The following is a 12439-nucleotide window of genomic DNA, read 5'->3' on the forward strand; positions in this document are numbered from 1 at the left end:
TTTTCATAAAGCTTAAAGGGAGAGTTGTAAAGCAAAGAAGATCATTCCTACCTTTGGGCTGCATGTCTGCGTGATGGGCAGGCTGGCTATCTGGGCCATCGTCTCTGGCAGGACGCAGCAGCTGAATTTCAGGGGGAGGTGGGTGCTGCGAGGGCTGAGCTTGAGTTGGTGCGCTGCCAACTCCCTGTGGGGGCTGCTGCTGAAGGTTGCCCATGAGCTGGCGTGAGGAGCCAGCAGGGAGTCCGGTAGAGGAGGCAGACAGCTGCTGCAGGGCAATCATCTCTGGGCTCTCCAGCATGGAGGCCAGACACTGCCGTGAGTCCTGATGAGGCACGGGAGGGCGCAGGGCCATGGGCCCCGGGGAGGTGCTGATGCCACAGGGCATCCTGTACTGGCTATTCGGGGGTGGGGGGTACCCTCCAGGGCCACCAGGCTGCTCTGGCCAGGGTTTGGGGCCCATGGGACGTGGACCCCCATGGAAATAGGGGTGCTGCTGGTGGTTAGCCATATTCTGCTCCTGCATCCCAGGTCCACTGGGCCTCTGCTGGCCTTGGTGGTTCATCCCTGACCACATGCTAGGAGGCACGCCCATGCCTGGAAGGAAGGCAGGGTAGTTGTGTTGTGGTGGGACGTCAGGCCCGGGGTAACGGTTCCCTCCGGGGTGCATGGGGTGGCCGTCGGTGTGCTGGCGGGACGAGTACATGTTGCCTTCGGGCGTGGGGGTGCAGAGGCCCCCAGACTGGAGGGCCACAGGGCGGGGGCCCAGTGAGGGGCCGTGGGTGGGACCCATGTAGGGGTGCTGCTGCTGGTGGTGCTGGGGACGGAGAGGCCGGCCATCAGGCCCCACCTGGTATCTAGGACCAATGTGGTGACCATCCCTCAGGTGTGGCTGGAATACAAGGACGTCTATCAGTATGTCTGCATAGCAGCAAATATAACCAACCAACGGTGACAGAGCAGGAACACACAAAAGATTGTTCAGCTAGAGCACACTGTGTGAGCAGAGCAGATAACAAGATAGTTCCTCATCAAATATGTGAAAACTCCATGGGATCGTTTTCTTAGCTGATCTCACCTGCATGTTGTAATGTTGAGGCATGTGGTGAGCATTGGGGTCTCCAGGCCGGGGCATGTGTCCCTGTCCAGGGTGAGGGTAGGCGTAGCGGGGGTCCATGGCCATCCTCTGACCATACATGTGTGGACCGTGGGCACCAGGTGGGTGCTGAAGCTGCTGCAGAATGGATGACAGTTCACTATCTCATGTCTAAAATGTCACGCATTTATCTGTCCTTATCTAAAACTACTCTTTTAACTGTTTTTCTCTTTATTAACTCCTACTGAAGTACTAAAGCACTATCTCCTATGTGAAATATTGTTTTGACATGCATGGCCTCCCTTTAAGCCTAAACAAGAACTACATATCAAATAAGCGTTCCTAGCTACCTGCTGTGCTCGGTGGTATAGATTCCCAGGGTGGGGTTGTCCATGGGGCATGCTGTGGGGGTGTGGGTGTCTGTTGGCCCAGTGGGTGGGAGGGGGAGGCTGGGCCACCTTGTTCCCCTCCTCCATGGCGGTGCTGCCCTTGCCCCCTGGATGTGTCCGTTTGCGCGAGGCATGCTCAGTGGCTCGGCCCAAGCGCTCTGGCCCCGCCTGTTTGGGGCCTTTGCTCCGCCTCTTCTCCTTGCGGTCTCTCTCACGGTCCTCACCACACACGTGGAACTCTTCGTCCGTGTCACCGTCCTCCGACGGCAAGTGCTTGAGCAGGGCTCGGCTGAAACAGCGCTCCAGGGACTCCGCCATGATGCTGTACTCTGCCGAAAAACACAGACAGGCACACAGGGCTCATTCATCTGGCCAGTTAAACACAGATAGACACAAATATCAGAGTATCATCTGAACCCCATTGCATAGACACACCCCAGCGTTGGCCGGCAGGCTGACCAGCCCAGAGGGCCGTAGCGTGGTTGACCCCTGGGGAGAGCATTCAGACAGATGGATGACTCCAGACAGGGGGCTTAGCTAGGAGCTGGAATGTCTCTCTGGCAGGCAGGCAGGGCCTGGTGCACTGGAGCACAGCTCAATCACTTCCCATTCATCACTGTCGAATCTGTGAGGGCCAGAGCCACATTACAGCCCAGCTCTCCCCCAAAATTCTCTCCTCCTCCACTTAATCAAATTGATCTATTTCACATTCATAATTGAAGTCCAAAGTCAATCCCAAAAAACGTTTTTCAAGTGCTAGAGGCATTTGAGGGACAACATGGATGAGGTTAAGCTCAAAATGAAGTGTGTGTATTTACCACTGTCTTCCCCATTGTACTCAATGCAATTCTCAAACATGAGCTTCACGTCGGACACAAACTCCTCCTTGGCGATGTACTCCCCTTCATTCAACTTCCTCTCGATGGTGGACAGGTCCATCGGAGTCTGAGGAGAAATCAGGGCTAACGTAAATTGCTACTTGTGGAATGGATGACATCAAATTAAAATGTGAAAAAACTCATAACCGAGGCATCTAACCTTCATTTGACAAAGTTTGGACCCGTCTTTTTCACTGTGAGTTCGCTCACCTGAATGATCTCATTATAGTTGGGGGCATAGGATTCATCCACAGGCTCCAAGAAGGGCCAGGAGTCTTTGTGGGCTTTCAGGGCCTCCAACACTGTGGAGAACAGTTGTAGTCAGAACAGAGGCACCATCCTGGCTAACTGTCCAGAAGAGTCTGCAGCAGGTCAATATGCTTTACACATACAGATATGATACAATGATGATTGCATAGATGACAGGGCATATTCTTTTACTTTACCTTTGTACAACGCCGTATAATCATCATCAATTTCATAGCTGCAATAAAAGATTGAACATTTTCAAAACAAATCCACACAGATTACTCTCCATAAATGACCAGTACTCTAGTGTTGAGTGGTAGTGTGCTCTTACAACGCTTTCGTCCTGCGGGCGCGTTGGATGGGTGAGTGGGGTTCCAGGTGCAGCAGTTCGGGGGGCAGGTCCTTCCCCTGGGATATCAACCAGGCCTTCTCCTCACGCAGCTTCCGCCGCCGCGCTCGCTCTGGGGGACACAGCAGAACACGGGAACCACAATGAATTACACACAACACCATGAGGAATAGTGCGCCAACGCTAGTGGTACTTCCTAGCCTCCTTACAGTTTCAAGGGCACTTGTTGCCCATCCGGCCATCTGCTGGTTCGCAGAGTCCATAAAAACCAGGCATAATATCACGAGAGACTGAAGGAGTTCAGAGAAGAGTGATTCATCAACCATCTTCTTTCAGGCATAGCTGATAAAAAGATGAGACAGAGGAGCACATATCGCTTTATCTTTCAACATGAAAGGCCGTCCCCTGCTGTGCGGATTAAAAGATGGAGGGTTGAGGCTCCGATCCACCCGAGACCAGGCAGCCCAGCCGGTCCTGCTGTTCATCTATAATACATTCATGAGGGTCGTTCAGCAGTTAATTAACCGTTGACAGATGACATCAGACGGAGGAAGAGTCTCTTGTGATTCAAAGGGCTCAACATTCCCACTCTTAGCCCAATGCCCAATGCGGCACAGATTAAATTTGATGACTTTTGCTACTCCGAATCTTCCTGCACCGCAAGAAATGCAGATGCAGATGAGCTTCTTGATGTACATAAATTGTCTGAAAAGCCACAGTAACACACTGTTACATGCGGACCACACCACTCGCGCGTGCATGTTGATTTTGTCCACCCACACCAGACGCGATCAGGACACGCAGGTAGAAATATCAAAATGAGAACCAACTATATTAATTTGGGGACAGGTCGAAAAGCATTAAACATTTATGGCAATTTAACTAGCTAGCTTGTGTTGCTAGCTAATTTGTATTGGGATATAAACATTGGGTTGTTATTTTACCGATCAAGCAACTTTATGGACTAAATGTTAAAATCCTGTTGCTGCAGGATTATTTTGCTGTGACATTATAGGTCAAATTAAGATCCTACCCCGGTATAATTCACAACCAGAGGCAGTGGATCAAGCAACGGTACCGGCAATAAAAATGCAGAGGTGTGCGTGAGTTTGGCTGTCCTTTAGAATCCATCATGTTGTCTTTGATCCCGGAGTCTGTTAGTGTAACACTCTGAGCCTCACCCCGTCTACCCCTCCCAGCTCCACTACTCACCTTCCACAGCTTTGACTCTCTCCTGCTCCTCTCTCTGACGCTCCTCCCGAAGCAGCATCTCCTCCTCTCGTTTCTGCTCTGCCAGCAGGGCCTGCCTGTCCATGTCCACATCCCTCTGTTTCTGCTGCTCCACGTCAGCTATGGCCTGCAGCGTGTCCTGGACACACAGGAAACTATCAGTCCACTGGGTCTCACAGGAGACAGGACACACTAAGAACACCAAGAACCATCTATACACAAACACACAGCTGGTCTCACCTCCTCCTCTTGGCTCATGCGTTTCTCAGAGAGCCGGTAAGAGCTGCGTACTGGGGTGGGGTCCAGCAGCCTCTGCTTCTGTTCATTCTCCTGGAGAGGCAAAATAATCAAGATTAAAACACAAATAAGTGGGTTCGTTATTCACACTTGTAAAAAAATAAATCACACGCAGTCGCATTGATCAAGTAACGCTTCCACAGGAGCCAATACCCAAGCAGACCCTGGGGAATCCTCTGTGCTCTTCCAGCAGAGCTGTGAGGAGAGGGGGAGGGGTCACATGCCCTTGGGCGATTCAGGCTCTGTTCCTCCCCACCCCCCGACTACCCCAATTTAAACCCCACCCACCGCGCTACCCACCACCCAGGGGGTCTCTGACTAACCAAACTCCTCCATGCTCCCCGTGACATTAATAATCAAACGTTACAATTACCACTAAAAGCGGAGTGGGGGTGGGCTGTTTCTCATGTGTGTGTGTGTTAATTTGCAAACAGATCGTAGCATAGCCACTTCATGAAAAAGCCTATATTGCAGCAATTAGTAAGTAAGTTACATTATTTTTTTGTTTCCCAAATCGTGTCCATGAGTATCAAAATTGGTCGCAGAATACAACCTGTTAACATTTATACACAGACTACAACATCGAAGAAAAAACTACAGAAGGAAGCTGCAGTCAGAGCGGCGCCCTCTGGGCCAGGAAGTATCTATATCTATGTCAGGGAATTGGCTTGGTGCTTCCTGTCAGAGCCCATCAGATGACCGGGCCTGTGAACACCACCAGGGCTAACCCCTTCCCCCTTTTAGAGTTCTGCCTGCCAGCAGCATGTGGACATGTTTGAGCAAGGCAGGTAGCTCCACTGGTGCTTATGGCCGCCGCCACCACAACTAGAGGGGGTGTCAAAGTGCTGAATGAGCTACAGCTCCCATCCCCCAGTCTTCTCTCTCTGCACCGCAGCACAAGCGTGTCCCGGGGCTCCTCTGTTCTGCATTACCCACAGCACTTAATCCCACACAGGAGATGGACTGCCTCTGGTGTCGCCACTTAAGTGGTCGACAATACTGCAGCGCATAGGGCCGTCAATCAAGAGGCTCCATCCCACCTCAAGGTGAGCGCCTGCCTCCCGCCAGCGCCCCCACCAAATGGCTGTGATGGCCAGGGCTGTGGACGGGAACTGGAGGAATCCACGCCTGTGTGCGCTCACACACGCTACACATATACAACTCAGACGCCTGCTCTGTACTTCCAGAGCCTGCACCCGGTGGGAAGGGAATGTTCAGCAGCTTGAAAATTGTGAATATGTCCAGAAAGATACCAGCCAGGCATGCTGGCCGTGAAGGACAGGTCACCATCGGGTGATCATTAGAGAATGACCCCATGCCGACAGAATGGCCAAAGGGCTTTAGAACGTCACAGACGGGCAGGCTGTGTTGGGTTTCTATAGCAACAGGGTCAGTATGTGTTATCAGACAAGAGGACACTAGGAAATGGTGGGCTAGGGATAGCAGCCACCACCAATCAGAATGTGCTCGTCTCGCAACAGATATATTGTCTAACTACGTATACTCAAAGATAAATGAGTATGCAATGTCTTAAAAGGGCAGCATTTGAACAGTTAAAACATGGCGTCAATCTCCCAAGGCGAGTCTCATTCCCCAGAAGAAAAACTAGTGATAAATGAGCGTCCTCGGCCCCGACTGTCACGCCAGCAGCAGCTGCACACAGGGCAACTGGTCCACAGTGAGAGACAGACATGCTTTGGGCCCAAGGCTCTGTAGGGTTTGGAAGCTGGTGTTCTGGGCAAGCAGAGACCAGTCCGCCTCCACACCTTTAGGTACATCACACAGCCTCCCTCCCAGCCTCCACTTCCCAACGCCTCCTGGAGTTAATGTCTGAATGAAGAGTGAGGAGAGAAGAGAGCTGTCTGACCTTGAGCTCGATCATGCTGCTGATCTCAGGGAGGAAGTTCTGGCTGATGATGCGGTAGAGGTGGCGGTCCTGGGGGGACGTTTTGTCCTTGATGCTCTCAGCCAGACTGGCCCACTGCTCCTCTGTGTCACACACCAGGGACCAGGCGCCACGCTCACGGTCTGGACGGACAGACACATCATGGTCAACATGAGTCCCCAATCGTCAGCATCAATATACATCACTAGAAGTCAATCTAAACAGACCATGTTTGATAGCTTTGTCTTTTTGCTCACCTGTGCCTGAGTGCAGACCTTCCAGTCCATTCTCCTTCTTCACTTCGATCTCCACCTCACTGAAACAAAAGGACAGCCCGTTCAGTATTTACCATGCACTCCAAAGCATTGCATGAACAAGGACTGGGGAACAAAGCTGGTGAAAATATTTATTTCTCTGGAGACATTTTGTTTGAGAGCGGAGAGAATGTGAGACTACAAAGGAGAGACCCTGCTGCTGGTCACCTTAGCTGGATCTCCTCCACTTTCTTCTTTGGTGGTCTTCCTCTTTTCCTCTTCTCTGTTGGTTTGATCACAAGGGCTTCACTGTGGGGGAACAACACCATGAAAAACAAATATCCGCCCACACTTTAAATTACACAGGCCTTTTACCTGGGTAGCTATTACCGGAGTGACCCGTGTAATTAACATCTAACAGGCTAGCAAGTACATGTAGTTACGGAGTATCAGAGAATCCAAAAAATAAAAAACATGGTTATATACACTAGCATTGTGTTCACATACGGCGACCTCTATTGGTGAATTATGGGCAAGCAAAACCATCCAACATCTACAACTGATGTCCTATGGTGCAACCCTCTTACCGGGCGTGCTCTGCTTTCCTCTTGACCGGCTCCTCTTTGTACATGCGGGTACCATAGAAGTACCAGTAGAGGGTACCGTTCCCATCTTGACCCAACGGCTCCACGCGCAGGCTGTCCGCATCCAAGCCCTGGGATCAAACATTGCATGGATTAATAATGTACAGTACCAGTCAACAGTTTGGACAAACCTACTCATTCAAGGGTTTTTCTTTATTTTTTCTTCCTATTTTTTAGTAGCCACCCTTTGCCTTGACAGCTTTGCACACTCTTGGCATTCTCAACCAGCTTCATGAGGAATGCTTTCCACATATGCTGAGCACTTGTTGGCTGCTTTTCCTTCACTTTGCAGTCCAAATCATCCCAAACCATCTCAATTGGGTTGAGGTCGGGTGATTGTGGAGGCCAGGTCATCTGATGCAGCACTCCATCACTCTCCTTCTTGGTCAAATAGCACTTACACAGCCTGGAGGTGTGTTTTGGGTCATTGTCCTGTTTAAAAACAAATGATAGTCCCAACTAAGCCCAAACCAGATGGGATGGCGTATCACTGCAGAATGCTGTGGTAGTCATGCTGGTTAACCTTTACTTAATATCCATCCCAGATCCGGGATCCTCCTCATCAAAAAAGCTGACTAGCATAGCCTAGCCTAACGGGACAGGGATATCATATAATATAATTTTCATGAAATCACAAGTCCAATACAGCAAATGAAAGATAAACATCTTGTGAATCCAGCCTTCATTTCCGTTTTTAAAAATGTTTTACAGCGAAAACACAATATGTATTTCTATTAGCTAACCACAATAGCCAAACACACAACCGCATATTTTCACCATGTTTCCACCGCATAGGTAGCTTTCACAAAACCGACAAAATAGAGATATAATTAGTCACTAACCAAGAAACAACTTCATCAGATGACAGTCTTATAACATGTTATACAATACATTTATGTTTTGTTCGAAAAATGTGCATATTTGAGGTATAAATCATAGTTTTACATTGCAGCTACCATCACAAATAGCACCGAAGCAGCCAGAATAATTAGAGAGCAACGTGAAATACATATACTCATCATAAAACATTTATGAAAAATACATGGTGTACAGCAAATGAAAGATAAACATCTTGTGAATCCAGCCAATATTTCCGATTTTTTAAGTGTTTTACAGCGAAAACACAATGTAGAATTATATTAGCTTACCACAATAGCCAAACACACAAACACATTTATTCACCGCAAAGGTAGCTTTCGCAAAAACCAGCAAAAGATATAAAATTAATCACTAACCTTTGGACAACTTCATCAGATGACAGTTATATCATGTTATACAATACACTTATGTTTTGTTCGAAAATGTGCATATTTAGCGCTGCAATCGTGGTTATACATTGTGAATATGTAGCAACATTTTCCCAGAATGTCCGGAGATATTTTGGACACTCACCTAATCTGACCAAAGAACTCATCATAAACTTTACATAAAAATACTTGTGGTATGGCAAATGAAAGATACACTGGTTCTTAATGCAACCGCTGTGTTAGATTTTTTTAAATAACTTTACGATAACATACAGCTTGCGTTATTGTGAGACAGCACTCACCAACACGGCGGAGAATAGGAGTCAATATTTTACACAGAAATACGAAATAACATCATAAATTTTTTCTTACTTTTGCTGAGCTTCCATCAGAATGTTGTACAAGGAGTCCTTGGTCCAGAATAAATCGTTGTTTGGTTTTAGAATGTCCATTTCTTCTGTCGAATTCGCGCCACAATGCTAGCCAAGGTTACTAACATTCCCATCCTCTCTTGGCGCAAAGAACGGAAAACTCCAAAAGTCCCAATAAACGTTGAATAAACTGATAAAACTCGGTTGAAAAAAAACTACTTTATGATGGTATTATCAAATGTATCAAATAAAATCAGAGCCGGAGATATTCGCTGTGTATACCGACCGCTTTTCAGAAGACAATGTGGAGCTCCTTCGCGCGCCTTGGAAAACTGACAAAATGGCTGACCTGTCACTCCAAAAGCTCTTGTTCGACCTCAGATCAAGCTAGACACCCCATTCCACCTTCCACTGCCTGTTGACATCTAGTGGAAGGCGTATGAAGTGCATGCATACCGATAAATATAAGGCAATTGAATAGGCAGGCCCTGAAACAGAGCCTCGTTTTCAGATTTTTCACTTCCTGTATGGAAGTTTGCTGCAAAATGAGTTCTGTTTTACTCACAGATATAATTCAAACAGTTTTAGAAACTTCAGAGTGTTTTCTATCCAATAGTAATCATAATATGCATATTGTATGATCTAGAATAGAGTATGAGGCCGTTTAAATGGGGCACGATTTTTCCCAAAGTGAAAACAGCGCCCCCCTATTGACAATAAGTTTTTAAGTGTGCCTTGAATTCTAAATAAAATCACTGGCAGTGTCACCAGCAAAGCACGCCCACACCATTACACCTCCTCCTCCATGCTTCACGGTCGGATCCACACATGCGTAGATCATCAATTCACATACTCTGCGTCTCACAAAAACACGGCAGTTGGAACCAAAAATCTCAAAATTTGGACTCATCAGACCAAAGGACAGATTTCCACCGGTCTAATTGCTCGTGTTTCTTAGGACAAGCAAGTCTCTTCTTCTTATTGGTGTCCTTTAGTGGTTTCTTTGCAGCAATTCGACCATGAAGGCCTGATTCACACAGTCTCCTCTGAACAGGAGGCGGCAGGTAGCCTAGTGGTTAGAGCGTTGGTCCAGTAACCGAAAGGTTGCTAGATCGAATCATCGAGCTGACAAGGTAAAACTTTGTCGTTCTGCCCCTGAACAAGACAGTTCACCCACTGTTCCTAGGCCGTCATTGTAAATAAGAATTTGTTCTTAACTGACTAGTAAAATAAAAAAGCTTAAATAAAATAAAACATAAAAAAACTGTTGATGTTGAGATGTGTCTTACTTGAACTGTCAAGCATTTATCTGGGCTGCAATTTCTGAGGCTGGTAACTAATAAACTTATCCTCTGCAGCAGAGGTAACTCTGGGTCTTCCTTTCCTGTGGCGGTCCTCATGAGAGCCAGTTTCATCATAGCGCTTGATTGTTTTTGCGACTGCACTTAAAAAAAAGTTACTGAAATTTTCCTCATCGACTGACCTTCATGTGTTAAAGTAATGATGTACTGTCGTTTCTCTTTGCTATTTGAGCTGTTCTTGCCATAATATGGACTTGGTCTTTTACCAGATAGGGCTATCTTCTGTATACCACCCCTACCTTGTCACAACACAACTGATTGGCTCAAACGCATTAAGAGGGAAAGAAATTCCACAAATTAACTTTTAACAAGGCACACCTGTTAATTGAAATGCATTCCAGGTGACTACCTCATGAAGCTGGTTGAGAGAATGCCAACAGTGTGCAAAGCTGTCATCAAGGCAAAGGGTGGCTACTTTGAAGAATCTCAAATATATTTTGATTTGTTTAACACTTTTGGTTACTACATGATTCCATATGTGTTATTTCATAGATTTGACATCTTCACTATTATTCTACAATGTGGAAAATAGTAAAAATAAAGAAAAACCCTGGAATGAGTAGGTGTGTCCAAACGTATGACTGGTACTGTATATAATTCACTTCATCAGGTTAGATAGCACTTCTTCAGCCAGTCACCATAAATGGTGTCACAATAATTCACCATAACTACAGCTTACAAAAAATGTGTTTATACAGTTTTTTTTGGTAACTGTTTTCCCCATGCTAACTCTGAAACGGTCATAACAGGAGTTAAAACAGGTGCAGACTTGCGGTAACCGGTGTACTCTGTGTGTGTGTGTGTGTGTGTGTGTGTGCAGTACCTTGAGCAGGTCGAAGACATCGGCAGCGTCCAGGCGGTAGTCACACAGCCTGTGCAGCAGTTCCACCTGCGTGCGTGGGGCCAGCTCCTCAAAGGGCCCCTGGCGCAGCGGGTTAGGCTTCCCCTCCTCCAACTCCCAGCGGTAGTTGATGATGTCGTCCAGGTAATCGCTGAATGCCTGGGGGCTGAAGGGGAGAGGAGTGATTAGTCCCATATGTTTTCCCACACCTAGTAAAGCGTCGCCATTAATCGCTGAGACAATGTCATGCTTGTATGACAATACAATAGTAAGGAGGGCTGGGTATTAACAAAACAATATTGAGATCTGCAGTGAATTTGGTTGGAGCAAACTAGTCAAGGGTTCCTATACAACATTGGATCATTTTGTTGTTTCTAACCCATTCATGTCACATACTCAATCTCTTCAACTAGAAGTCGTTCATTCTCAAACGCCTACTGTTCTTATAGTGTCAAAAGGTCAAAACTTGGAACATGTGCTTTGTATTGATACCAATCTAGGCAATTAAAAGGAATGCTTGATTGGGCAATGGTTGGACAGAAATTACAACACAATAATCCCCCTAATATAAAGACCTTCAAAGAGACCATTGGGATCTGACAATAGCAGCACCATTACTCACTCACTTCCAAATCCTTGTCCTTAAAATTAAGAAAAGCAGACTGTCCATTGTGATAGTCATTAAATAATTCAAGCTGCCATACCGTAGTAGTTCGAGGAAAAGGAATGCGAAAAGAAAGCCATTTTGTTTGCATTTGAGTGGGTTTGTATTAGTGATGCACCGATATCGATATCCTATATTTTCCTTGTCAAAAAAACCCGATACCGATAACTGATATTAAACATTTTAGCGGCCTTTTAAGCATTCTAGTACAGTTAAATAGTTAACACACACGCAGCGGTCTCAGTGCAAGAGGCATCACCACAGTCCCTGGTTCGAATCCAGGCTGTATCACATCCGGCCGTGATTGGGAATTCCATAGGGCGGCGCACAATTGGCCCAGCGTCATCCGGGTTTGGCTGGGTAGGACGTCATTGTAAATATGATTTTGCTCTTAATTGACGTGCCTAGTTAAAGGTTACACACACCAAAAAAGTTATTTTGTTGGCAGTTACGCATGTTCCCATTACCAGTAAAACATAATCAAAACCTATTTCTATCACTTACTTGCTGTGCTGTTTCGTTGTTCATTTGTTCAGTCGTTTCATTCTCAACCAGGATTTCATCATACATATCAAGCAGTGAAGTTTCAGTCCGTGGCCACTCTTCCTCAGTGCGCACTGTCACTGTGTCTGTCACTGTTTCCATCTTGTCCAGCTGTGTATGTAACATTTCACAAAAACCCTGTTT

The 12439-nt window shown here is 46.8% G+C and overlaps 1 protein-coding gene across 1 annotated transcript in view; it reads right to left on the reverse strand.

Annotated features, from left to right (window-relative positions):
- Positions 1–12439, reverse strand: part of LOC120041984 (cat eye syndrome critical region protein 2-like) — a 48488-nt gene that overhangs the window by 9769 nt on the left and 26280 nt on the right. The window contains exons 3-16 of the mRNA XM_038986857.1: positions 11071–11254; positions 7212–7339; positions 6853–6933; positions 6628–6686; positions 6353–6513; positions 4429–4518; positions 4171–4327; positions 2941–3070; positions 2807–2844; positions 2571–2662; positions 2301–2427; positions 1444–1811; positions 1076–1231; positions 52–889 (exon numbers count right to left, since the gene is read on the reverse strand). Of these exons, the coding sequence (XP_038842785.1) occupies positions 52–889; positions 1076–1231; positions 1444–1811; positions 2301–2427; positions 2571–2662; positions 2807–2844; positions 2941–3070; positions 4171–4327; positions 4429–4518; positions 6353–6513; positions 6628–6686; positions 6853–6933; positions 7212–7339; positions 11071–11254 (2609 nt within the window). The remainder of the gene's footprint in view (positions 1–51; positions 890–1075; positions 1232–1443; positions 1812–2300; positions 2428–2570; positions 2663–2806; positions 2845–2940; positions 3071–4170; positions 4328–4428; positions 4519–6352; positions 6514–6627; positions 6687–6852; positions 6934–7211; positions 7340–11070; positions 11255–12439) is intronic.

Source organism: Salvelinus namaycush, unplaced genomic scaffold (genome assembly GCF_016432855.1).
Source record: "Salvelinus namaycush isolate Seneca unplaced genomic scaffold, SaNama_1.0 Scaffold6, whole genome shotgun sequence".
Lineage (NCBI taxonomy): Eukaryota > Metazoa > Chordata > Actinopteri > Salmoniformes > Salmonidae > Salvelinus > Salvelinus namaycush.